The sequence below is a fragment of the Nomascus leucogenys genome, chromosome 25, assembly GCF_006542625.1.
Source record: "Nomascus leucogenys isolate Asia chromosome 25, Asia_NLE_v1, whole genome shotgun sequence".
NCBI classification, from domain to species: Eukaryota; Metazoa; Chordata; class Mammalia; order Primates; family Hylobatidae; genus Nomascus; species Nomascus leucogenys.
Genome location: NC_044405.1, coordinates 17,888,046 through 17,915,064, shown reverse-complemented (window position 1 = coordinate 17,915,064; position 27,019 = coordinate 17,888,046). Strand labels below are relative to the sequence as shown.

Below are 27,019 nucleotides of genomic sequence, written 5' to 3'. Positions count from 1 at the left end.
ACTGATAGTTGTCTGGGCACCTCTCTCCAGCAGCAGTGAGGATGGAGCTCAGCACTGTGTGACATTGGCTGGTGGCCACTGCCTGTTTAGGTCGAAATGGCCCAGCCTGATGTCCACATGCATCCCTGTGGCACACTGGCCTGCAGACCCCCAAGCATGTGCTGCATGCTTCCCACCTCTAGAGTGGCCACCCAGACAGCAACACAGACACACCAAGAAAACCCACAGGCAAGTCCAGAGGTGCCCATTCTACTAGGGCCTTGTGAGCCTCTATGATTTGAGTCACAAGCTTCTTGTGGTGATTTCATTTAGCTAACATCTAACACAGTGCATTTTGAGACTCTTTCTCTTGGACATTATATGGAGAAGTGGTCATGGTTTGCTGAGATAAATGTCCCCAAACACCCCTCAATAAAATCAAATAACAGCTCATCAAGTCCTTACATTTAAAAAAAAATGGACATCTTATACATAGCAAATATTGGATGACAGTAAGGCACAGGAAAAAGCTCCTAAGCCCAGGTCAGCAGTCATCATTCAATTGTTCCTTAATTACTGACTGTGCACCTGTTCTGTACCAGCACCACATCCTAGATGCAGGGATACCACATGAAATAAGATGACAAAGCACTTGACCCTGTGGAGCTGAACCACTAGCAGGAGAGATAGTCACTAAACGAGTATCTCTATCCTGTGGTTTCTGGGAATGACAATCACATAAACGGATAGAAAGGGATGGAGGAAAGCTAATTTAGACAACTCAGGATCATAGTGGGGAGGTGGTTGTATCCCTCAAAATTCAGAGTAGCTGGAGTGCAAGCCTTGTATTAGCTGAGCCTGAATCCTGGCCCTGCCGCTGTCCATGGTGTCCTCAGGCAAATGGCTCAACTCCTCTGACCACCAGCTTCAAGTGCAGAACAGGGGATCAGAGTCCCATCTCTCAGGGTTGTTGCTATGGACGGAATTGTGTTCCCCGCAGTTCACTCATTAGGAGCTAATTAAGGTTAAAGGAGGCCGTAAGGGTGGAATCCTAATCTGATAGGATTGGTGGTTTTATAAAAAGAAGAGATGTCTCTGTCTCTGTCTCTCCCCCTCTCTGCCATGTGAGGACAAGTAAGAAGGCTGCTGTCTGCAACCCAGGAAGAGAGTCCTTACCAGAAAGTGATTGGTGAATACTTTGATCATGAAATTCTGGCCTCCAGAACGGTGAGGAAATCAGTGTCTGTTATTTAGGCCATCTGGTCTCGGGTACTTTGTTATGGCAGCTGGGCTGGCTAAGGCAGTTGTTGAGAGGAACGGACAAGGTAGTTGGGGTAAAGCACACAGCAAGGCCACAGCTCACTGAGTGCAATGTCAGTCTCGTTCCCTTTCAATCGTTATTCTCTTTCTGGAGGATTTTCATGATGGCTTTTCTCCAAGAAGCTCCCCAGGGACTTTGTAAATATGGGGATATTTCTGACAATAAAAACCCTTACAGTTCTTAACATTGACAATGATCAGGAACAGCAAGACATGAAAATGAGAAGGTGGCTAGAAAAGAGAGGACCCACAGAAGAAACCAACAACCACACAACACACACACAGGAGGAATCCTGACGCAGGAGGACAATAGAACAGCAGGGGACCCCAAGACTGAACTCTGCATCTCATGTATTGAGATCATTCCCTGATATGGTTTGGCTGTGTCCCCACCCAAATCTCATCTTGAATTGTAGCTCCCATAATGCGCATGTGTCATGGGAGGGACGCGGTGGGAGGTGACTGAATCATGGGGTGGGTCTTTCACATGCTGTTCTCGTGATAGTGAATAAGTCTCATGAGATCTGATGGTTTTATAAAGGGGAGTTCCCCTGCACAAGCTCTCTTGCCTGCTACCAGGTAAGACGTGACTTTGCTCCTCATTCGCCTTCCCCCGAGATTGTTAGGCCTCCCTAACCATGTGGAACTGTGAGTCCATTAAACCTCTTTCCTTTATAAATTACCCAGCCTCAGGTATGTCTTTATTAGTGCATGAGAACAGACAAATACATTCCCTAAGCCTCTATTTTCCTCTGAGACAGGCTTACCCCAAATAGCCCATCTTTGCAGGCCTTGAATAGTAATAGTGTTATGTGTTATATTAACATGTATTTTACTGAAGGTCTCTGGTTTTTGTCTCTCTGAACATAGGCAGGCGTGGCTGAAACTTGCAGATGACATTCCAAAATGCGTTCTATCTTAAGATAAGCAGAGAGGGTGGTAAGGAAAAATTGTACATACCTTCCCCTCAATGAAGAGGTCCCCACGGTGTGGCAGGTCTTGGTATAAGCCTTTTGGCTCTGCTAATTCATGAGGGCTGAGTCTGATTGATCCTCACGGGGCAGACTAACAAGGGAATCCTTGACAACCATTAGGAATAACACTCATGACCCAGAAAGTGGCTCTGTCTTCGTGGGGCATGATCTGTCTTGTTTACTAAATGACCTTCTGGCTCATTTTTCTTCCAGTCAGGGTTGGAATTCAGTAATCTTAGTTCCTTCCTGAATTTTAGAGCTGGGAAATGCATTCCTCGGGTTTCTACTTTTCAAAAGCGAAAAATATCTGTGGAGCTCAACTCCTAAATAGTGTGACTTTGTCTGTTTATGTGGTTTTCTTGCTGACTGCCTGGTTGCGACTGTGCCTGAACTCAGGCCTCTGTGTTTCTGAATCTTAGAAGCGGTGGTTGGCATGTCAAACTTGAAGTCATCGTCCTTTAGTTATCTGAGTGCTATAATTGAACAGCACATTTATTAACAAGACTTTAGTAAATCCATCAGCATTCTAGGAAGCTTTGATTCATTGACCTACCTCTAATGTAAGCAAAGGCTGCCAGAGAGTTGCTAACAAGAATTCCGTCTTTCCTCAGAACCTTCGATCCGCTTGGGTCGAAGTTTATACCTGTTTCATGAAAAATGCAAGACCAATTAATCACAGCTGTTCATAGTACGCCTATTCTAAGAGACCCCTGCTGCTCCTACCCCAGGGACCGCCGGAATTATTAAAAGTCACAGAAATCAAACAAATGGGCCTCTGGCTAAATTACAGAAGATTAACCCAGGAAGAACACTTATTAAATAGTAAGCAGTCCCCAAAAATATTAAAGTACAAAAAGGATTAGAAATTGTTTTAAGTGTTGGTTCCAACTTCAGGTGCTGGTCTTCTACTCCACTGTGGAAGGGAACAAATGGATTTTTCCATCCTAAAGACAGTGACATTCATCACACCCCTCAGAGGCTTAATAACATCTCGCTGTATTTTATTTATTTATTTATTTATTTATTTATTTATTTATTTTTGAGATGGAGTTTCACTCTTGTTGCCCAGGCTGGAGTGCAATGGCGCAATCTTGGCTCACTGCAACCTCTACCTCCTGGGTTCAAGCAATTCTCCTGCCTCAGCCTCCTGAGTAGCTGGGATTACAGGCACGTGCCACCACGCCCAGCAAATTTTTGTATTTTTATTAGAGATGGGGCTTCACCATGTTGGCCAGGTTGGTCTCGAACTCCTGACCTCAGGTGATCTGCCCGCCTCGGTCTCCCAAAGTGCTGGGATAACAGGCGTGAGCCTCTGCTCCCGGCCAATAATATTTCACTTTAAGCATGGAGTTGCTGTCTGCTGTGTGGCCAGAGAGAAAACAAGCCTCCATTACAGAGGGAGGTTGTATTGGGCTACTTTTTTTGGAAACAACAGCAAAATGTGGGGCAAATCTGCTTTTAGATCCTGGTTACACTGCTGGATGGAGCTTAGCAAGCCTGTGATGGGGTATCCTGGTGGCTTGGGGGACTCCTAGCCATGTCAGACAGGACAGATACCTTTAAGGAGAGACGGCACAGCGCTGGCTCTCAGGACCCCACTGCAGGGGGACCAGGCTCTTTATGGATCGGGTGGGAGCCCTGTTAGGAAAAGAAGTGGAAGCTGGGTGCGGTGGCTTACGTCTGTAATCCCAGCACCTTGGGAGGATGAGTTGGGTGGATCGCTTGAGCCCAGGAGTTCGAGACCAGCCAGGGCAACATGGCAAAGCCCTGTCTTTACAAAAATAATAATAATAGTTAATTAATTAGTTAATTTTTTTAAAAAAGAGAAGTGGAGCTAAGGAACACAGAGCCTGCCAGAAAGCCAAGGTGGCCAGCTAGAAGGACACAGAAGAACATTACCAATAGTTCTCTCTGAGCTTTTGGACTGGGGTGCTTTCATGTGGTTTTCATATCAAACATACTTTACTTTTATACTTAGGGGGGGAAGACCTAATACATATAATAAAGGTAACACAAGACAAAACTCTCACTATAGCCTAACATCTTAGATGCTCTACTGGGTCTCTGCAGTTTCTATTAGGGACCCCATGGGTTTGAATTCCATTCTAGATTTGATAAGAAAATTCAAATGCTTAACCCCCTCAACCCCCTACTCCTCCACCCCATTTACAAAAGCCAAGTGAAAACTAAGGAGGGGCTGGGTGCAGTGGTTCACACCTGTAATCCCAGCACTTTGGGAGGCCAAGGTGAGGAGAACACCTGAGGTCAGGAGTTCGAGACCAGCCTGACTAACATGGTGAAACCCCGTCTCTACTAAAAACACAAAAATTAGCCAGGTCTGGTGGTGGACACCTGTAATCCCAGCTACTTGGGAGGCTGAGGCAGGAGAATCGCTTGAACCCGGAGGCAGAGGTTGCAGTGAATGGAGATTGCGCCATTGCACTCCAGTCTGGGCGACAAGAGCAAAACTCCAAAGAAAAAGAAGAAAAAGAAAGGAAAGAAAGAGAGAGAGAGAGAAAGAGAGAGAGAGAGAGAAAGAAAGAAAGAAAGAAAGAAAGAAAGAAAGAAAGAAAGAAAGAAAGAAAGAAAAGAAAGAAAAAGAGCAAGAGAGAGAGAGGGAGGGAGAGAGGAAGGAAGGGCGGGAGGGAGGAAGGAAGGGAGGAAGGAAACTAAGGAGGAAGGTGGCGTGTACAGAGGTACAGAGGCCCTCAGGTCCTAGCTGGCCCTGGGCCACAAGAGTGAAACTCCGAAGAAAAAGAAAGAAAGGAAGGAAGCAAGCAAGCTAAGGAGGAAGGTGGCATGTACACAGGTACAGAAGCCCTCAGGTCCTAGCTGGCCCTGGCGCCTACGCAGCTTCCAATGGGCTCAGCTTTGCAAAAAGCTCATTGTGTAACCCAGGAAGCCCAAATTTATTTCTGAGCAGATGTCTTTTCAAAGTGATTTTCCTTTTAGGAAGTGAGAGGAGAATGAAGGGGAGGTTTATCCTACTTCTGATTTTAAAAAAGTCAAAACAAAATAAAATAGTGTTCATTTGCAACCATTGGTCAAAGCACTATCATCACCAGACGGGTACCTCAAACACACCTCCTGACAGCCCCTTCCATTCTAACCAAGGTGTGCCCAACTGTGGTCACCCAGGGGCTGTTTACCTTTACTTAAAGAGAAATGCTGGTAGTAAGCCATAAAAATTACCATATTCACCATCTTTCTGCTTCAAAGAAGGTTTTAGATTAGCAATGGCTGGATCAATCGCTGTGAGTATGTTCTTGGGAACTAAAAGCCAAAAAGAAATATTTTAAATTCGTGGTATATTTTTAAAATGTGTACTCTTAATATATTTTTAAATGCAATGTAGATAAGATTTTACAATCACTTTCCAAATCAGTGCAAGAATCACTCACTCTTCCTATTAAATACACATACATACACACAACCCAATGGTATCCACGTGATTATCAAATGCTCTAGAGAGGTCGTTTTAGGCCCATTTTGCAATATTAAAAAAATGGAGAATACAAACAAGATATGATATATCCATCCAGCAGAATACACCTCAGTAATAAAACGGAATGAAGGCCCGGCATGGTGGCTTACACCTGTAATCCCAGCACTTTGGGAGGTCGAGGTGGACAGATTACTTGAGGTCAGGAGTTTGAGACCAGCCTGGCGAAGAGACCAGTTCGAGACCAACTGATGAAACCCCGTCTGTACTGAAAATACAAAGTTAGCTGGGCATAGTGGCACACAGCTGTAATCCCAGCTACTTGGGATGCTAAAGCAGGGAGAATTGCTTGAACCTGGGAGGCAGAGGTTGCAGTGAGCGAAGAACGCACCACTGCATTCCAGCCTGGGTGACAGAGTGAGACTTCATCTCCAAAAAAAAAAAAGTGAAGTACTGATAACGATACATGCTACAACATGGATGAACCTCTGAAACATCACATTCAGTTAAAGAAGCCAACCACGCACACACACACACAAAACCATCCATTGCCTAATTCCATTTGTACAGAATATTCAGAAAAGGCAAATCTAGAGACAGAAAGTAGACGTGTAGATGCGCGGTTATCTGGGACGCGGGGTGGGAATGGGGCAGTGACGGCAAATGGGCATAAGGGAGCTTCGGGGCATTGTGAAGATGTTTTAAAACTGGAGGGTAGTGATGGTTGCACAACTCTAAATTTACTAAAAATCATTGCATTGTATTCACGTGTAATAGAATTTTAAGGAAAATAACACCTCAGTAGAGTGGTTAACTCTGGGCTGGGCACGATGGCTCATGCCTGTAATTCTAGCACTTTGGGAGGCTGAGGCAGGTGGATCACTTGAGGTCAGGAGTTCAAGACCAGCCTGGCCAACATGGCGAAACCCCATCTCTACTAAAAAATACAAACCCAGGAGGCAGAGGTTGCAGTGAGCTGAGATTGTGCCACTGCACTCCAGCCTGGGCGACAGAGCAAGACTCTATCTCAGAAAAAAAAAAAAAAAAAAAAAAAATTGGGTGGTTAACTCTGAAGATGAGCTTCCTTGGACTTAGTAAAGCAAAATGACTGCGACCAACTCAAAATCCACTATCAAACTCTCCCAGCACCTGCTCTTCTGCTTTCTACCCCAAGCTCTTTGCCTCTGTGTTTCCATCGTAAATCTGGAAAGAATTCGAAGACCCTGTGCTAAAGTGATTTGCTAAATATTATCAGAAAGGACTACAGAAAGATGCAGAGAGGATGGCAGCGTGACCGACTCCTCTGAAGGTGGTTTCAGACTCTGCTGAGCTGACCCTAAGAATAAGCCCTGGGATGTCAGAGTCCCCAGGCAAAGCAGCCGGCAGATGACAGCACCCACTGAAACAGAGGGCAGAGCAAGAATTCTGCAGGCCAAGCACACTGCCGCAGGCTGGGAGGAGGAAGTGGAAACTGAATATTCCTGCTGCATAAAATTGCTTATTTTTGTTTGTTCCTCAGCCCAGCTGAGATCTCGGAGAAGTAGCAACAGGAAATGGAAAGAAAGCTAAAACAAACTGCAAATTCAATTGCACTGCTTTTTTAAAAAAGAACAAGTGAGGCATCTTCAGCAGCAAGAAAACCTTGTTTCCTCTCTCGGAGGGCATAACTAAATTCTTCTGGGGACGTCCCAGGATCAACAACCACAGGACATTCCTAGATTGTGAGTATTCCATGTACAGGAGGCCCTGGCGCCTTCGTGCCCATCAGCAGCAAGGGAGACTTTCCAGGGAGGCCCGGTGAAGTTGCTGGAGGTGGCTGATGATTTCCAGGGCCTCGAGGAATGTCCCTTGGCTGTCCTCGGGGCACACCACTGATCCTGGGACCATGTCAGCTCCGGAGAGCTGAGCTGAGCTGCTGCAAAATGCTTTCTGCTTTAATTACCTCACATTCATTTCTGGGCCCTGAGAAGGATGCAGCAGCCTAGGAAGTGTCAGCTCTCCCTGCCAGGAGTGGTACTTCTTTCTCATGTCTGCCTCTTGGCTTGCTCTCAAACTATGGCTTCAGGAGGGCCTTGGCTCTTGGCAAATGCCAGAGGCTTTAAAGTTTGAGAAAGAATCAGAATTTTGTAGAGGAGCTCAGAGAGGAAGGGCATTCTAGGATGCACTTTGCAGAATAACCAGGCAGTGAAAAGGTTAAATTGGCTGTGTATGACACAGGCCACTGCAGGGAATGTGCCCCTCTACTATGTGAAAATGGCTCTGATATCCGGAGAATCTTTTAGGACCTTTAAAATCACCGTTGTCAACACACTTGTCAGATTTTTGCATCTCCTTGTTTCAAACTGGTTCAGAATGAGGTCGGGGTCTGGGGTGTGATTGTTCACGCACCCGCTCCACTTCCAATATGTTGGTGAAAACACTAGGAACCACTCTTCATGGAGCTCCTACTGTGTGCAGGACCCTGTTCTCAGCAGTTTAAACAGGGTCATCTTCCTCCTCATCAACACCTTTCCTCTCCCACTCAGCAACCTCAGCGTCTCGGCCCCTAGTGTGCAACTAGTGTGCATACCCTAGTGTTCACCCTACAGTATGGTTCTCTTTGGAAGACTTAAACCACCATCCCCAAGCTAAATTAGGCCCCCTCCACTGTTACAGTCTTCTGCCCTTTTCTAAAATAGCATTTGTCACAATAGGTCGTGATGATGTGTCTGGCTATTTGATTAATGCTTGCCTTTCTCCCTCAACTGCTCACCCCATGAAAACAGGACTGTGTCTCTTTTTTTTTTTTTTTTTTTGAGACAGAGTTTCACCCTTGTCACCCAAGCAGTGACGAGATCTCAGCTCACTGCCAACTCTGCCTCCTGGGTTCAAGTGATTCTCCTTGTCACAGCCTCCCAAGTAGCTGGGATTACAGGCATGTGCCACCATGCCCAGATAATTTTGTATTTTTAGTAGAGATGGGGTTTCACCATATTTTCCAGGCTGGTCTTGAACTCCTGACCTCAGATGATGCGCCCGCCTCGGCCTCCCAAAGTGCTGGGATTACAAGCGTGAGCCACCGCAACCGGCCGTGTCTCTTTGTTTATTACAAAATCCCTGGCACCCAGCACAGCTCCTGACACAAAGAACAATGTCCTGAATGAATGACAGAAGGAAAAAAAGCTTGAACTGGGACATGTGACCCCCAGGCCCTGAAAGCTCATCTTCATCTCAGCATTAGTGATGTGGTTTGGCTCTGTGTCCCCACCCAAATCTCATAATTCCCACGTGTTGTGGGAGGGACCTGGTGGGAGGACCCTGTGGGAGATGATTGAATCTTAGGGGTGGGTCTTTCCCGGGCTGTTCTCTTGATAGTGAAAGGGACTTACGAGATCTGACAGTTTAAAAAATGGGAATTTCTCTGCACAAGCTCTCTTTTTGCCTGCCGCCATCTGCGTAAGATGGCACTTGTTCCTCCTTGCCTTCCGCCCTCCTAGCCATGTGGAACTCTAAGTCCAGTTAAACCCCCTTTTTTGTAAATTGCCTAGTCTCGGGTATGTCTTTATCAGCAGTGTGAAAACGGACTAATACAATTAGCTAAGAAGAGCCTCAGCTGTAGGAACTGTTCTTGCCTCATCCTTGAAAGCACACTAGAAACTGCACCTTTAAAAACAGTTTTAGTAAATGTTATTGTACAGAATAAAAAAATACATCATGATTCTGTAATGATTTTCTCTCCCACAAGAGCATGGGTGAAAATCAGTAACTTACTTATGAAAATATTTTAATTAGGACTCTAATAAGATAATCTGTACCTTCATACCTTGTCTTCTGAATATCTAAATGGGGGGAAGTTCACCTGAAAAAAGTTTCCCCCAGGAAACCCATGGTTTCTTGGCTCAACGGACCCATTAAAAAAGTCCACCTATATCAACTTTCTGCCAATCTGGAGAAGAGTTTTCTTTGATCTAATGTCATGTGTTCACAAACTTCTAAAATATTTGCCAAAATTAGTCTGCTGGATGGTTTTTCCCTTAACCCATATTCTTCCATTCATTCCAAATACTATCTTCAGTGGATAGAGTATTCCCACTTCCTGTTTGATTTCACAATCTGGAGCTAACAGCTTTCTAATGAAGCCCAGTCACTTTAAAAAGCAGACCATCCTGTCCAATGACATTCATTCCATTGGCTCATCCATAGCTGTCAATACAGACCTTCTCTGGTTCCATGTCTTTATTAGCAACCACAAATTGGCCATAGATGAGATCTCCAACCTGCACATTTGGTCTGTTTCTTTTAGTTGCACCTTCAAATGCCAAGTAAGACAAAGAAACTGGCTCACTCCCTCCAACATCAACTCTGAATATATCTCCAGATTTAGCTGTCACTATGCCAGTCACCTGGTCTCATTTCACTAGAATATACTCCATTCCCAGGGCTATGGTGGCCCCAGCCCAGCAATGTCTCAGCTTTCCCGGTCCCCGGCCAAAACTACACCTTATTTGGAGGCTAAAGTTCTGTTTCTTATTCAACACTCTGATGAAGAGGCCTGAAGTTACTGGAACCTCAGTGTGACCCGTGTCCAGTCTACCGTCCTCCACTCTACCAGACGAGCTATCCAAGGATGTACTCAGAGTGACCTTTTTGGCCTCTGGGGGAACCTCAGCCAAAATGGGCCCCATGCTACTTAGAGCTACTTAGATATGACAGCAGGAATAAAGACAGAGCAGGTAAAGCCATCCCTCCTGTGATGTAAGAGTGGGTGCCATTATTTTGGTAATACATTTATATAGTCACTTCATCATATCTATTGCAGCATTGATATTGCAGAGAACAACATTTTTAGTTCAGGATATAAAAGTCTAAGGATGCAATGGAATATTATTACGCCACAAAAAGAAATAAAGTACTGAGACATGCTACAACATGTACGAACCTTGAAAACAGATGCTAAGTAAGGAAGCCAGACACAAAGCACTACACATTGTATGATTCCATTTCTAGGAAATGTCTAGAAGAGGCAAATCCATAAGGACAGAAAGTAGATGGGTGGTTGCCTGGGGCTGGGGCAGGTGTAATGGGTGGATTTGGGGGGCTGACTGCTAAGGGATACAGGGTTTCTTTTGGGGGACGAGAATGTTCTTGAACTGATTGTGGTGATGGTAGCACAATTCTGTGCATATACTAAAAACCACTGATTTGTATGCTTTAACAGGTGAATTGTATGGTCTGTGGATTATATCTCAAAAAAGCTGTTGCAAACATCAAATGGCTAGGAATGTTTGGCAGGGGAAAAAGAGATTTCCAAGAGAATAGGTATCAGGTTCTTCCGTTATAATGCTCTTTGCTTTCCATTTTCTTTTATGCTCATTTCAAAAAAAAAAAAAAGCAGTCAACATATTAGGATTACAAACTGGAAATCCACAGTATCCTCAGAAAATAATAAACTGCTGATTTGCTTTTATGTGGCTTTATGAAATTAGAATCTAAACAAAGAAGGCATTTCATTTTATCATTTAAAGGCATCAGGAAAACAAAGTAATGCTGTCATGTAACAATTTTTATTGTTTTAGGGTAAGCATTTGATCTGTTGACTCAACACTGTGGGCATGTAGATAAAATAGCTGTTGGCAGTACAGCGAGTTAGTCATTTAGGGCCTAAAAGCAGAACTGGAAGGTTAAATAGGAGACACACAATATGACTGTGAACTCGTATGACATCCCAATAAATTTACCCAGATGAAAATCACTGTTCTCAGTGACATCAGTTTACCCCTGTTTGGTTGTTCCTTCTCCACCCTCCCCATTGGCTGCCAATCTGATTGCTAAAGGCGCCTTTACACAAATTTTGACCAAAGAAAATTCTATTGCTTATCTGACATGAATGTCATAAACAAGAATAAGAAAGAAAAAAGGGCTCTCGGGTATCTGGGATGACCAAACAGCTTCAGGAGGAGCAGTGTTTGGCCTGTTCTGGGCAAACTCCTGCCGTTCACATGGTCACCACCCTCCCCCAAAAGAGGCAGTGTCTTCAGGCAGCTGGTCAGGGGTGTGTTCTTACCACATGCGTAGGTCACAGTGAGGTATTTTTTCACGCCTGGCAAACAGGGGCTTCCAAAATGGTGATTGTTGACGATGATTTTGCATCTCTGCTTCCCATAGCACCTTCGGGATAGGACTTGCAAAGCTGAGTAAGACAAGCAATCTGAAAGGCAGGAAACACCCAGAACTTCACGTTGCATCCCACACAGGGCCACCACATAGCCTACAGCATTCTGTGTAAATAAATATGCTGAGCTGGATTCAAATCAAATGGAGAGTTTCTTTGCTTATTTTCTGTCTCATTAAAGCACCCAATATGGGCAGAGCCAGCATCATGATCCTGTCGTAGAAGTCCCAGAGCTGGGTTTAATGCTCTGCTGGCGCCATCTTGAATTTTTTTTTTGTTTTTGAAACTGATTCTCGTTCTGTCGCCCAGGCTGGAGTGCAATGGCACAATCTCGGTCACTGCAACCTCTGCCTCCCTGCTTCAAGCAATTCTCCTGCCTCAGCCTCCCCAGTAGCTGGGACTACAGGCGCATGCCACTATGCCCAGCTAATTTTTGTATTTTTAGTAGAGAAGGGGTTTCACCATGTTGGCCAGGCTGGTCTCGAACTCCTGACCTCCAGTGATTCGCCGGCCTCGGCCTCCCAAAGTGCTGGGATTACAGGTGTGAGCCACTGCACCCAGTCGAAATTCTGATCTATTTTTGAACAAGGGGCTTTGCATTTTCATTTTGCACTGGTTAAAATATGAAGAACATTGAATGAAGATTCTTGGTTCTTTTATGACCTTTACCACGCTTTGAAATATTTTATTTGTTTGTTTATTTTGAGAATCAATCTCCTCTACATGAACATAAGCTCCAGGAGAGACTATTTCTGTTTTGTTCATCATCTAATTCCCACACCTCACCCACTGTAGAAGGCAAGTAAATATCTGATGAATGAATGAATGAAATAAACTAATTGACATGAAGATTTGTTTTTTGGCACCCTGGCACAACATCATTAAAATCAGTAAATATCAGTTGGACACCTATGGCGGATGAGGCACTGTGCTAAGTACCATCAGAAAAAAAAATAGTAAAAAGAGGACCAGGCACAGTGGCTCACGCCTGTAATCCCAGCACTTTGGGAGGCGGAGGCGGGCAGATCACCTGAGGTCAAGAATTCGAGACCAGCCTGGCCCACATGGCAAAACCCCATCTCTACTAAAAATACAAAAATTAGCCGGGCGTGGTGGCATGTGCCTGTAGTACCAGCTACACGGGAGGCTGAGGCACAAGAATTGCTTCAACCTGGGAGGCAGAGGTTACGGTGAGCCGAGATTGTGCCACTGCACTCCAGCCTGGGCGACTGAGCAAGACTGCGTCTCAAATAAATAAATAAATAAATAAAAAGCCTACCTTGCTTTCGCAGGATTTGCAATAGAGCTAGAGAGTCAAAACACACATGTGAGAGCTGGTGTCTGATAGTGGAAACAGTGAATCAATGTCAGCAGGACACGGTGCAGACAAGAGGTGCTAGGTCAGAGGCGGGAGAGACCGCTGTGGGTGGGAGCAGAGCGGCTGGATCTTGAAAGAAAGAGCGGAAATTGGGTAGAGGCAGGCAAGAGAGAAAGCATGAACACTAAGGCAGTGCGCTAGGACGCCTGCAGGGGCTGGCCACAGGCTGGAAAGGCGGGAGTAGGCGGGGCGACCACAGCGAATGAATAGGAAATGTAAACTGGAACAAGACGGAGACGTTTTCAAAGCCTTAGCTAAAGAATTCAGACTTTACTCTGCAAGCAACAGGGAGCCTAAAGAAATGGCCTGACACTATTATTGTCTTTAGGGGACAGTGTAGAGGATTCCCTGGGAGATAAACGGGAACCAAAGGCAAGGAGAGCAGTTTGGAAGCAATTTTAAGAATGTACATTGGGGGGAGTTACAGGCTTAAAGAGCAAGGAATGGAAGAGGAGAGAATTTTAGAGACTTTGCAAAGTTCCATTCACTTATAATATAACAGGTAGCATGATGTGAGCCACTGTTCTCAGCACTTGTATAGTGAGAGACTATTTTTGTTTTGTTCATCATCTAGTTCCCACACCTGGCCCACTGTAGGAGCCCAATAAATACAGATATTTATTTATGAGATAGGCTGTTTGTAATACACACACACTTGTGCACACACACACACACTTACACACACATATCAATTTTGTGGCTGAGACAGCAGACACAGGGAGGTTCAGTAACCTCACACAGCTAGAGAAGAGCAGGGCCTGCAGGTTGATCTCTGAGCGCCACTACCCCAGTCTCCATGAAAGGGTGGGTGAGGGACCGATCAAGGATGGTTTCAGATCTGAAGCTGCAGGGCTGGGGAAGCAGTGGTGCTATTGAGAGATAAGGGAAGTTGTTAGGAGCAGGCAGTTTGAAGGACACGATCATAAAGTCATTAAAAAAAAAACTTCTGCATTTGAGGTGGGCTGAGATTTTGAAGAAAAGGCTCAAATCTGGAGATGCTTGTGGGGGGTTCATGCCCAGAGAAGCCAAGGGCTGGTGCTGTGAAGAAGCATAGGTCAGGGAGAGTATGAAGGCACAGGGGCAGGGACCCCAGCCACACAAAGTCCTGTGCATGTCTGCTCACGTCTTATAGATGACAAACTCCTCTTCCCTCTAACAACAAAAACTGCCTTCCCCAGTTCCCAGGACCTCTCTCCAGACTTACGCTTTTCCTTCAGTCAGCCTTCTAGAAAGGATCTCTACGCCTCCCTGCATCTCCCCTCCCATCCTGTACCCTCCCCTCCTCAGTATGCCCCTGTCCCACGCACACCCCGAAACTGATCCCTTTGAGGAGATCACAGGGACTTATCACCATCCCATCCAAGAGATGAGGGCTGATCCTAATCCTTCCCTATCTCTGGAACTTCTGGTGCCTAAATGCCCCTATTGGGGGATTTCTCACTGACCTCAGCTCCCTCGTGCTCATCACCTTGGTGGTCTCTGATTCCTCTATCCCAGTGCCCTCTGCAGGCCTGCCCACCCAGAGTAAGCTCATTCCTGTGCCTGGTGGAAATGCTGATATATTTTTGAACAAGGGGCTTTGCATTTTCATTTTGCACAGGGCCCTGCAAAATGCACTGGGTCTGGGCTCTCTTCTCCTTTCTGCACACTCCATTCAGCCCCAAGTCCATCCCTGCCACTACCAAACCACTGAGAGCTGAGGCCAGGATCTCTGTCTTCAGCGCTGGCCACTCCGGGCACTCCGCCGTGTGCAATGATTGTCTTTACTCTTTCCAGCCACCTCTGGCTCCACACATGCACCTTTCATCTCCTCCTACTCTCCTGCCACAGCCTCAGTTCCAGCCCTGTCAGTTTTGCAGCAAGTCTAGTAACTGGATTCCCTTTTTCTTCCCTTCAAATGGTTCTCCCTTTGCCCTCCACTGTGCTTTTTTTTTTTTTTTTTTTTTTGACAGAGTCTTGCTCTGTCACCCAGTCTGCCGTGTAGTGGTGCAATCTTGGCTCACTGCAACCTCTGCCTCCCAGGTTCAAGCAATTCTCCTGCCCCAGCCGACCAAGTAGCTTACAGGCGACTGCCACCATGCCCGGCTAATTTTTGTATTTTTAGTAGAGATGGGGTTTTACCATGTTGGCCAGGCTGGTCTCGAACTCCTGATCCCCGGTGATCCACCTGCCTCGGCCACCCAAAGTGCTGGGATTACAGGCGTGAGCCACCATGCCCGGCCCACTGTGCTCCTTCTAATCTCATCACTGCCTGCCTGCTTAAGATCCCCCACCACCCATCTACCAAGTCCGACTCCTCAGAACTGTGCACAAGGCCCCATATGACTTGCCTTTTCTACCTTCCTAGCTCCTTCACATCCGTTATTCTCCCACCCCAGCCTGTGTCGCAGCCTGCAGGTCTCACTGCAGCCCCAGAAAGCCAGGCTGCGACTCTTGACATCTCTTTATCTTTGCACATGCTCCTCTGCCTGCTAGGAAATACTTCCTTCTCCCCTGTCTTCTCAGTTGTACCATCTCCCAGGCGGCAGTCCGTGGTTTCCTTCTCTCTGCCCCTCCTGCTCTGTGTATTGCTCTCCCTGCATGGCTGTACTTATTTGCTCATTTGTCTCTCTCCAGACTAGACAGGGAGCTCCTGCTCCCAGCACTTACACTGGTCCTGATGCTCAGTAAATGCTCAAAGAATTATGGGACGAATGAACAAAGGGAAGGTTATAACCTCCATCCCTTCTGAAGCTCCTCCTTGGCTCTTGGAGCCTACTCCTGGTGCCTTCGCCACCAGGCACTGGAGCTAGCTGCTCAGGGGAAGAAAGTCTTGAAGTGGATTATCCAGGAGGAAAGGAGAAGGATTCACTAGCAGTGGGGTGCATGAGTGCATGAGAACCCATGGCTGTGAGATACAAGAAGGAGACTCAAATGGAACCAGAAGCAAGAGAAAAAAACACCATGGCTTCACATCCATGTTCATAGCGGCATATTCACAACAGCCAAGAGGTGGAACCAACTCAGGTGTCTTTTGATGGATGAATGGATAAATAAAATGTGGTATATACATAGGATGGAGTATCATTCAGCCTTAAAAAGGACTCACTGGACTCCTTCCTTCCATTTTCTCCCCTTCAAATGGTTCTCTCCCCTTTGCCCTCCACTGTGGTCTTTCTAATCTCATCACTCTCTGCCTGCTTAAGATCCCCCACTACCCATCTGACCAAGGCCGACTCCTAAGAACTGACACATGCTACAACGTGGATGAACCTTGAAGACGTTATGCTAAGTGAAGTAAGCCAGTCACAAAAAGACAAATACTGAGTGATTCCACTTACATGAGGGACCTAGAGTAGTGAAATCCATAGAGACAGAAAGTGGAATGGTGGGTGCCAGGAGCTAAGGGAGGGAGCAATGGGGAGTTGTTTTATGGGTTTTGAGTTGCGATTTTCAAGATGAAAAAATTCTGGAGATTGGTTGCACAACAATATGAATATACTTAACACGACCAAACTGTACACTTAGAAATGGTCAAGATGGTAGGCGGGGCGTGGTGGCTCATGTCTGTAATCCCAGCACTTTGGAAGGCCAAGGCAGGTGAATCGCCTGAGGTCAGGAGCTCAAGACCAGCCTGGCCAATGTGGTGAAACCCCATCTGTACTAAAAAAATACAAAAATTAGCCAGGCGCGGTGGCACATGCCTGTAATCCCAGTTACTCAGGAGGCTGAGGCAGGAGAATCACTTGAACCCAGGAGGCAGAGGTTGCAGTGAGCGGAGATTGAGCCACTGCACTCCAGCCTGGGTGACAAGAGTGAAACACTGTCTCAAAAAATAATAATAATACATAAAATAAATGTTTAAGATGGTAAATTTTATAAGCCGGGCGCGGTGGCTCACGCTTGTAATCCCAGCACTTTGGGAGGCCGAGGCGGGCGGATCACGAGGTCAGGAGATCAAGACCACGATGAAACCCCGTCTCTACTAAAAAATACAAAAAATTAGCCGGGCGTGGTGGTGGGCGCCTGTAGTCCCAGCTACTTGGAGAGGCTGAGGCAGGAGAATGGCGTGAACCCGGCAGGCGGAGCTTGCAGTGAGCCGAGATTGCGCCACTGCACTCCAGCCTGGGCGACAGAGCGAGACTCCATCTCAAAAAAAAAAAAAAAAAAAATTGTATGTTATGTGTTTTTGCCACAATTTGTAAAATGTTAAGGCTTAATTGTAAAGATAAAATTCATCAATTTTCTCTCAACAAATTAGGTATAGAAGGAATGTAGCTCAACATAATAAAGGCCATGTATGATAATCATCCAGCTAATATCATACTCTACAGTGAAAAGCTGAAAGCTTTTTCTCTAAGATCAAGGATGCCCATTCTCACCATTTCTCTTCAACATAGTATTGGAAGTCCTAGCCAGAGAGGATTTAGGCTAGAAAAAGAAATAAAAGGCATCTAAATCAGAAAGAATGAAGTTAAACTGTCACTGTTTATAGATAACATGCTTTTATATATAGAAAATCTTAAAGACTCCACCAAAAACTATTAGAACTAACAAGTTTAGCAAAGTTGCAGGATACAAAATCAGCATACAAAAATCAGTAGTTTCTATATACTAACAACAAACTATTTGAAAAAGAAAACAATCCTATTTACAATAGCATAAAAAATTACCTAGGAATAAATTTAACCAAAGAGGTGAAAGGTCGGCACACAGAAATCTATACATACATTGATGAAAGAAATTGAGCAAGACACAAATAAATGAAAAGATATCCCATGCTTATGGACTGGAAGAATTTATATGGTTATAGTGTTCATACTGCCCAAAGTGATCTACAGGCTCAGTGCAATCCCTATAAAATTCCAACGACATTGTCCACAGAACTAGAAAAAACAGTCCTGAAATTCATATGGAACTGCAAAAGACCATGAATAGCCAAAGCAATCTTGAGCAAAAATAACAAAACTGGAAGCATCACACTACTTACTCATAAAAGCTATAGTAATCAAAACAGTATGATACTGGTATAGAGGCAGACACATAGACTAATGGAACAGAACAGAAAGCCTAGAAATAAACCCAAGGATATACCATCAACTAACTTTTCAACAAGGGGGCCAAAAGACACTAAGGGGAAAGGATAGTCTTTTCAATAAATGGTGTTGGGGTTTTGGAAAAATGAAATATCCACATGAAAAAGAATGAAACTGATCCCTATCTTCCAGCATACACAAAAATCAACACGAAATGGATTAAAGAACAAATATAAGACCGGAAACCATAAAACTCCTAGAAGAAACCCCAGGGGGAAAACTCCTTGACCTTGGTCTTGGCAATGATTTATTAGCTAGGACACCAAATGCAAAAATAAACACGTGAGACCACATCAAGCTAAAAAGCTTCTGCACAATAAAGGAAACAGTCAACATAATGAAAAGGCAGCCTACAGATTGCGAGAAAATATTCTCAAACCTTATATCTGATAAGGGGTTAATATTCAAATATACAAGGAACTTATACAACTCAACTGCAAAAAGCAAATAACTCCGTTAAAAAGTGGGCAAAGGACCTGAATAGACATTTCTCCAAGAAAGACATAAAAATGGCCAACAGGCCTGGCATGATGGCTCACGCCTATAATCCCAGCACTTTGGGAGGCCAAAGTGGGCGGATCACCTGAGGTCAGGAGTTCAAGACCAGCCTGGCCAACATGGTGAAACCCCATCTCTACTAAAAACACAAATATTAGCCAGGTGTGGTGGCATGTGGCTGTAATCCCAGCTACTAGGGAGGCTGAAGCAGGAGAACTGCTTGAACTGGGGAGGTGGAGGCTGCAGTGAGCTGAGATTGCACCACTGTACTCCAGCCTGGGCAACACAGCAAGACTCCTTCTCAAGAAAAAAAAAATGGCCAACAGGTATATGGAAAGGTGCCCAACATCACTAATTGTCAGGGAAATACAAATCAAAACCACAACAAGATATCATCTCACATCTGTTAGGGTGGCTTCTAATAAAAAGACAAGAAATAACAAGTGTTTGGAGATGGTGTGGAGAAAAGGAAACCCATCTGCACTATTGGTGGGAATGTAGATTTGTGCAGGCATTATGGAAAAGAGTATGGAGGTTCCTAAAGAAATTAAAAATAGAGCTACTATATGACCCAGCAATCCCTCTTTTGGGTATAGGCCGAAAGGAAATAATTCTCCAGTTCCTGAAAATACCAACTGTGTGTCCTACAATTTATCTAAATTTTTATGTCTTTCTTGGAGAAATGTCTATTCAGGTCCTTTGCCCACTTTTTAACGGAGTTATTTGCTTTTTGCAGTTGAGTTGTATAAGTTCCTTATATATTTGAATATTAACCCCTTATCAGATATAAGGTTTGAGAATATTTTCTCGCAATTAATCTCTGATGATGTCCTTTGATTGTTTATGCTGAAACCTTACACTAACTACCTGGAGTTAGTACAGATACCACAGGCTAAGGGCCCAGTCCCACAAGACTACCCCCAGCCCATCATCAGATGCCAATTGCAAGCCTGGGCCTCTGACTGACCACCTATAAATCAGGGATTCCCGCAATGTTCTTCTTGGGTTCCAGAATTTGCAAGACTGGCTTACAGAACTCAGGAAAACAGTTTACTTACAAGATTATTAGTTATTATAAAAGGACACAACTCAGGAGCAGCCGAATGTTAGAGATGCACACGGCAAGGTTTTGGGGATGGGGCATGGAGGTCCCATGCCCTTGCTGGGGGTTCTACTCTCTTTTTTTTTTTTTTGAGATGGAGTCTCACTCTGTCCCCCAGGCTGGAGGGCAATGGTGCGATTTTGGCTCATTGCAACCTCTGCCTCCTGGATTTGAGCAATTCTCTGTCTCAGCTTTCCAAGTAGCTGGGATTACAGATGCCTTCCCCCATGCCCAGCTAATTTTTTGTATTTTTAGTAGATACGGGGTTTCACCATGTTGGCCAAGCTGGTCTCGAACTTCTGACTTCAAGTGATCCACCCGCCTTGGCCTCCCAAAATGCTGGGATTACAGGTGTGAGTCACTGCCACTGGCCTAAAGGTTCTACCCACTGAGCATCTCCATGGAGTCCTTGAGCTGAAAGGTCTCTGAGCTCCATTGTTGAGGGCTTTTACGGAGGTCTCATGATATAGGCATGGTTGATCAAGTCATTGACCATTGGTGATGGACCCAACAACCTCCAGCCTCTCTCTCCTGCTTGGGGAGATAGGGGGTGGGTGTGAGGTTTAAGTTCCAGCCCTCTAATCACATGATCCATTCCCTTGACAACCAGCCCCCCATCATTAGGGGCTTTCCAAAATTCATTCATCTACATAAACTCAGGTGTGATTAAAAGGAGCTAATTTTAATGAATAACAAAAGACATTCCTTTCATCTTCATCATTCTGGAGCTATTTCAGGAGCCCAGGACAAAATCTAAATATTATAACAAAAGATGTTCTGATTACACTTATAACTTAGGAAATTACAAAGGTTTTAGGATCTCTGGCCAGGAGCCAAATGAAGACCAAAATATGTATTTCTTATTATATTACAACACCATTTTTATTAGCCAAAAAAACTAAATAATACTAAACAGTTATTTAAAAGTATATGTGTAACATATTTGTATAAATACAAATCTCTACATAGTATTTACCACTGAAAGGGACAGGGATGGGACGGAGGAGAAAAACATAAGTAGATCCAAGTTATTTGTAGGATTCTAGTTCCGTGGGGTGTAACGCACTGTATTATTATTCTTTTACAACCTACATAAGTGTTACACATATTGAGTATGTCAAATATATTAAAGAATTTAAAGGTAAAAATGGACTATTAAGGCCTTTTTTCCAAGAAAGTGTTTCTTCCAGAAATTTTAGGATTAAATGAGACCACAGATGTTGGCAGCAAGGAATCAGGTAATAATAATATTATAGGAAATTTAAAAATATAGATTGGTGGGCATTTAGAGTCAGAAATACCTCACAGGGGCATAGAGGAAGCAGTAATATCCGGTAAAAACTTGAACACAGAGAGAGGGAGAAGTTAGTCAAGAACAACAGTAAGGGCTGGGTGCTGTGGCTCACGCCTGTAATCCCAGTACTTTGGGAGGCTGAGGCAGGCGGATCACCTGAGGTCAGGAGTTCAAGACCAGCCTGGCCAACATATTGAAACTGCCGTCTCTACTAAAAATACAAAAATTAGCTGGGTGTGGTGGCACACACCTGTAGTCCCAGCTACTTGGGAGGTTGAGGCAGGAGAATCGCTTGAACCTGTGAAGCAGAGGTTGCAGTAAGCCAAGATGGTGCCACTGCACTCCAGCCTGGGCAACAAGAGTGAAACTCCTTCTCAAGAAAAAAAAAAAAAGAATAACATTAAGATGAATAGCTCCGCCTCCCCTCTTTCTTCCTTTGTCTGCTCATGGCGATTGGTTCAAACAATGCTGCCAGAGCCAACTTCTAAAAGTATATCTCTGATGATGTCCTTTGACTGTTTATGCTGAAACCTTACGGGGTGGAAGAGGCCTGGATCCCTGCATCACTGGAAGGAAGCTGCCTAGGAGAACCATCCAAGCCTCGCTGGACTGTGATATGACCAAGAAATAAACCTTTACCGGGTTAAGCCACTGAGTGGCTGTAACAGTTACATTAATTGCCCTGACAAATGCAGAAGGTTTGGCAAGGCTATGTAACTTGACTTAAGTCTCAGTGTTTGGTGGTAGTGTGTGCCCTAGAACCTCAATCCGGTTGACATTAAAGACTGTGCCCTTAAACATAACGTCTCCACTTAGACAAGAATGGGAAATGGTATTGTGAGAATCAGGAGCTCAAACAATTTGGCAAGAGAGAGAAGACAAGTCTGGGCCATGGTGAACAAGAAATTAAGGAATCTAGATTCTGAGACTGCTTGAGGAGCCGGCCCATGAGGAGCCAGGACAGGGAGATTAGAGAGAGAAAGTTCTTAAGGAGAGAAGAAACCTATGGGCTCCATGAAAGAAGAAAAACAAAATGAAAAAAAAAAAAAAAGGGAGTGGCCAGGCTCAGTGGCTCACACCTGTAATCCCAGCACTTTGGAAGGCAGGTAGATCACCTGAGGTCAGGAGTTCGAGACCAGCCTGGCCAACATGGTGAAACTTCACCTCTACTAAAAATACAAAAAATTAGCCGGGTGTGGTGGTGCACACCTGTAATCCCAGTCACTCTGGAGAGTCACTTGAACCCAGGAGGCAGAGACTGCAGTAAGGCGAGATTGCGCCACTGTACTCCAGCCTGTGCGACAGAGTGAGACTATTTAAAAAAAAAAAGAGAGAGTGATCAGCATCAGGTGAGTTTCAGGTGTGCAAGACCAGTTGCAGCATCTGAAAGACATGGCCCTCTTGGAGGAAAACAAGAGGATGGGCAGTCAGGGAAGGAGAATGTCAACTACAGAGGAAGACACATGCGTCTAATATGTTTGACGCTTCTAGAATGGGCCAAGGGAGAGTGTGGGTTGGGCTCTGGAAGGATTTGGAAGGGAGAACACATTACCAATGCTTGTGCAGTAAAAAAAAAATCGCCAAACAAGGAAAGTTTCTGTGGTCTGGCACAGGCCAGCCCCTTCCTGTGGGTGAGTGGGGACGTAATGGCTATGGAGATGGCAGAGGCCGGAACTTCCTCCAGTGGCATGGCTGCTCGGCGGACAGATAGAAGCACACACAGTGGGTGGGGGTGAGTTGGGGGAGTTCACTGGGTCTTAGGGAGGCCAAAGGTGCCTGTCCAGAAGACAGATTAGGGTAGAAATCACAGACCAACACATCTGCTGAGAAAAAGGGGCCAGAGAAAGAAGCAAGAGTCTCTAAGTAGGAGAGGAATTCACAGGCCAGGTAACTTAAAAGGTTGACAGAGCCCAGGGTGACACATGTGAGTTGCATGAGTTAGCACAGTGTCCGCCCCAATAATTTTTTTTTTTTTTTTTGAGATGGAGTCTCTCTTTGTCGCCCAGGCTGGAGCGCATTGGCACGATCTCGGCTCACTGCAACCTCCACCTCCTGGGTTCAAGCAATTCTCCTGCCTCGGCCTCCCAAGCAGCTGGGATTACAGGCATACGCCACTGCGCCTGGCTAATTTTTGTAATTTTAGTAGAGATGGGGTTTCACCATCTTGGCCAGGCTGGTCTCGAGCCCTTGACCCTAAGGTGATCCACCCACCTCGGCCTCCCAAAGTGCTGGGATTACAGGTGTCAGCCACTGCGCCTGGTCCACCCCAAGAAATATTAAATGGTAGTTCCTTCTGCAAGAGCATCAACATCGAACTATGTTCCAGGGAGCCCCGGGGTTTGGAGGAGATACCCTGGGGACTGAGCAGGTAGAGGAAGGTAGGAAGCTCATGTCTCAGGGAAACTCTTCTACTCATTGGAGAACTGTGAAGGGGTCTAGTTGAAAGGAATGATCTATGGCTAACCACTAAAAAATTGGGAAGTCAATCCCCTTGAGGGAAGGACAATTTAAATATATTTAAGGCCAGGCGCGGTGGCTCACGCTTGTAATCCCAGCACTTTGGGAGGCCGAGGTGGGCGGATCACGAGGTCAGGAGATCGAGACCACGGTGAAACCCCGTCTCTACTAAAAATACAAAAAATTAGCCGGGCGCGGTGGCGGGCGTCTGTAGTCCCAGCTACTCGGAGAGGCTGAGGCAGGAGAATGGCGTGAACCCGGGAGGCGGAGCTTGCAGTGAGCCGAGATTGCGCCACTGCACTCCAGCCTGGGCGACAGAGCGAGACTCTGTCTCAAAATAAATAAATAAATAAATAAATAAATAAATTTAAATACACACACACACACACACACATATAAACAAACAGTGAGGAACATTATCATAAAAGCACTTGATTTGAATATATTCATGAAGGACGTCTACAGCCATACCACTCTGAATGCACCTGATCTCATCTTATATCCATGAAGGTTCGGACCTGTTTTGCTAAGGTCCCATTCCACAAACCTGATAAAAAGAATCAGGCGCTGGGCACACAGTAGGCACTCAACAATGAAGTGCTTAATGAATGAATTCATGGTCTGAAATGGACAGCCTGGAACATGACATAATGCAAACATCCCACATCTCTGGCTTTAGAATGTGTTATTTTGTAGGGGTGCCTGATCTGTGAAATCGAATCTATGCTGAGAAAGGATGCTCCAAGGGCATTAGGAAGCAGTGAAGCTGCCATCCTTCTGTCTGGTTCCTGGATCAGCTCTTCCCAGCCACTCACTAGGGGCTTGGAATAAATCCATCTTTTCCCTGCCTGCCTGGGAGTGGAGTACTCCAGTCTAAAGGAGTGGCTTGCTGGAGCTACTCTGGCAGGTCTTCATGAATGAAGAGTAAACACAGCAAGTCAAGAAGTCTATTGAGCTTTAAGAGAATGTTTTAAGTGCCTGTCTATACCAAGTGCCAGAAACATCAAGTCTGTCTTTGTGAAGGACAAGTTTAGCTCAACCAGTATAGCAGGAATAGTCACTGCCACACATCCGGGCGCCAGGCGGGCCACCCACGTTCAAATCAGGGCTTAATAAATAGACCATTTGCAAAGGTGGGAATGGGATGAGGACATGGCACACCCAAAGGATGGTGCAGAACCCCAGGGCTAGGAATGGCAGGGAGGGCCGGGCGTGGTGGCTGTAATCCCAACACTTTGGGAGGCTGAGGTGAGAGGATTGCTTGAACTCAGGAGTTCAAGATCAGCCTGGGCAACAAAACTAGACCTCGTCTCTACTAAAAACAAAATAAAAAGTAGCTGGGCATGATGGTGTGCGCCTGTAGTCCCAGCTACTCGGGCGGCTGAGACAAGAGGATCGCTTGAGTTGGAAGATCGAGGCTGCAGTGAGCTATGATCGTGCCATTGCACTCCAGCCTGGGCAACAACAAGACTCTGTCTCAAAAAAAAAAAAAAAAAAAAAAGGAATAACACTGGGATGTGACCACCCCCAAACCTGAAGGGGCCAGGGCAGTGGTTCCAGAACACGGAGGGGAAAGTTCCGTGAACAGGGCTGCTGCATGGAGCAGGACCCTTCAGAGGAGAGTGGCAATGCTTCTGCTGTGCTGTGTTCATTGTTTGTGCCTGGATCTTCCATTGGGCTGACAGCTGCTGGGGTTCGAGGCATGTGGGTCTCATGGATTAACACTGTCCGACTCAATAAATATTAAATGGTAGTTCCTTCTGCAAGAGCACCAACATCAAATTATGTTCCAGGGAGCCCCGGGCTTCCAAGGAGGTACCCCAGGGACTGGGCAGGTAGGGGAAGGCAGGAAGCTCATGTCTCAGGGAAACTCTTCTACTCATTGGAGAACCGTGAAGGGGTTCAGTTCTTCTGTGAAGAGGGTGAGCTCACTACTGTTTGCCCAGCACTTGGTATCTGATAAACTCACTGAGACTCAGTTTCCCTCCTGTGGAGCATGAGGAATATCTTTTTTCACTGTATCTCTATGAGGTTTGTACGAGGCAACTGCAGAAGGTAAGCCCGCAGAAACATTGGCTGTTCTCCTCAGCTGTCTCTAAGCTTGCATGAAACATCTGTGTTTAAGGTCCCGGAAGATCATCTGTGGCAGCTGTGGGCAGCAGAACAGAGCAGCAGCAAAGACTGTGACCTTGCTAAACCTCAGTTTAGTTTCCTCACTCGGACAAAGAAAGTCCTGGGAGCTGGCTCCTGGGATGGTGTGATTGTTAAAGGCAGCGCCGTGGGCAGCAGGACCAATGCCAGCGCCCTCACATGTGAATCAGCATTATCATCATCAGGGCACCTAATGTCAGGTAGGAAACGGTACTTTAGGAAAAGGCCTTTGGGACTTCGTCAATTTAGAGTCTAAATTACATGCTCTCTTTGCTCCCTTGAAGTGAAAACAAGCATATATGGTACGGCGTGGTATGAACTAAATATTCAGACCCCAAATCTGCATATAGGAAATAAAAAAAGATTGGAAGGAGAATCACCAAGATGGTATTTTCGGCTGGTTGAAAAAAGGTGTTTTATCCTCCCGTATCGATTTTAAAGTACGTTTCAGGCTTTTGTGACTTAACAATGCTTTGAAATGAAAGTATCGAATGATCTTTCTTTAAAAGGAAAATGAAATTTATGTCTAAATAGAAGACAGTTTTTGAACAGTAAGAGTCTTAGAGGCAATTTTTTCGGAATATTTTAATAAACTCTTCTTTTTATATAACTTCATTTATCCCAGAGGTCATGAAAAGTTTATCCAGGAGTAACGACATATCCTTTAACTTTTTTTCTAGTTTTTTTTTTTTTCCTTGTGGCTGCACAGGGTTGACTGAGGATATTTTTGTTGTCTTTAAGAGCTTGTTTTATTTGGGGTTTTGAGCTGAGCACATTTACCAGTCAAAAAAAAAAAAAAAGATTCTGTTTCTTCTCAACTAAACCACAATCCTTATATGTAAGTGGCCTAAAACTAGCCCCTTCTTCACTGAATTCTTCTCCCTAAGTAGAAAAAACCTTAAGTCTCAAAAGAACATAGAATGGAATATATGATTTCTGTATAAGCTACCTGCATTGGGAACAAATAGTCTGAATTGTGAAATTTATCTTAGAAGTCTGACGTTTCCAAACATAAGTAGTATTGTTTTTTCCTGTCACAAAGTAAATACATGTTCACATTTTAGAAGTACAGAGAGGCCCCAAACTGGGGAAAAAAGCCCTAGTAAATCCCGCCATCAAGAAAAAAAGCTATTAGCCTTTAAAGAATATCTTCCTAGTCACTTTTCTGTGTGTAAATGTTCTTCCCTCTCAATGGAAT

The 27,019-nt window shown here is 45.1% G+C and overlaps 1 protein-coding gene and 1 pseudogene across 5 annotated transcripts in view; both read right to left on the bottom strand.

Annotated features, from left to right (window-relative positions):
- EVA1C (eva-1 homolog C) overlaps window positions 1–27,019 on the bottom strand; it is a 114,779-nt gene that overhangs the window by 8,646 nt on the left and 79,114 nt on the right. For 4 of the 5 annotated variants that reach the window (XM_030806110.1, XM_030806112.1, XM_030806114.1 and 1 more), the window contains 3 exons: window positions 11,759–11,902; window positions 5,466–5,546; window positions 2,827–2,916 (listed from right to left, as the gene is read on the bottom strand). In XM_030806110.1, the coding sequence (XP_030661970.1) occupies window positions 2,827–2,916; window positions 5,466–5,546; window positions 11,759–11,902 (315 nt within the window). The remainder of the gene's footprint in view (window positions 1–2,826; window positions 2,917–5,465; window positions 5,547–11,758; window positions 11,903–27,019) is intronic. The other variant, XM_030806111.1, reaches the window with a different exon arrangement.
- Window positions 9,625–10,603, bottom strand: LOC105738702 (annotated as a pseudogene).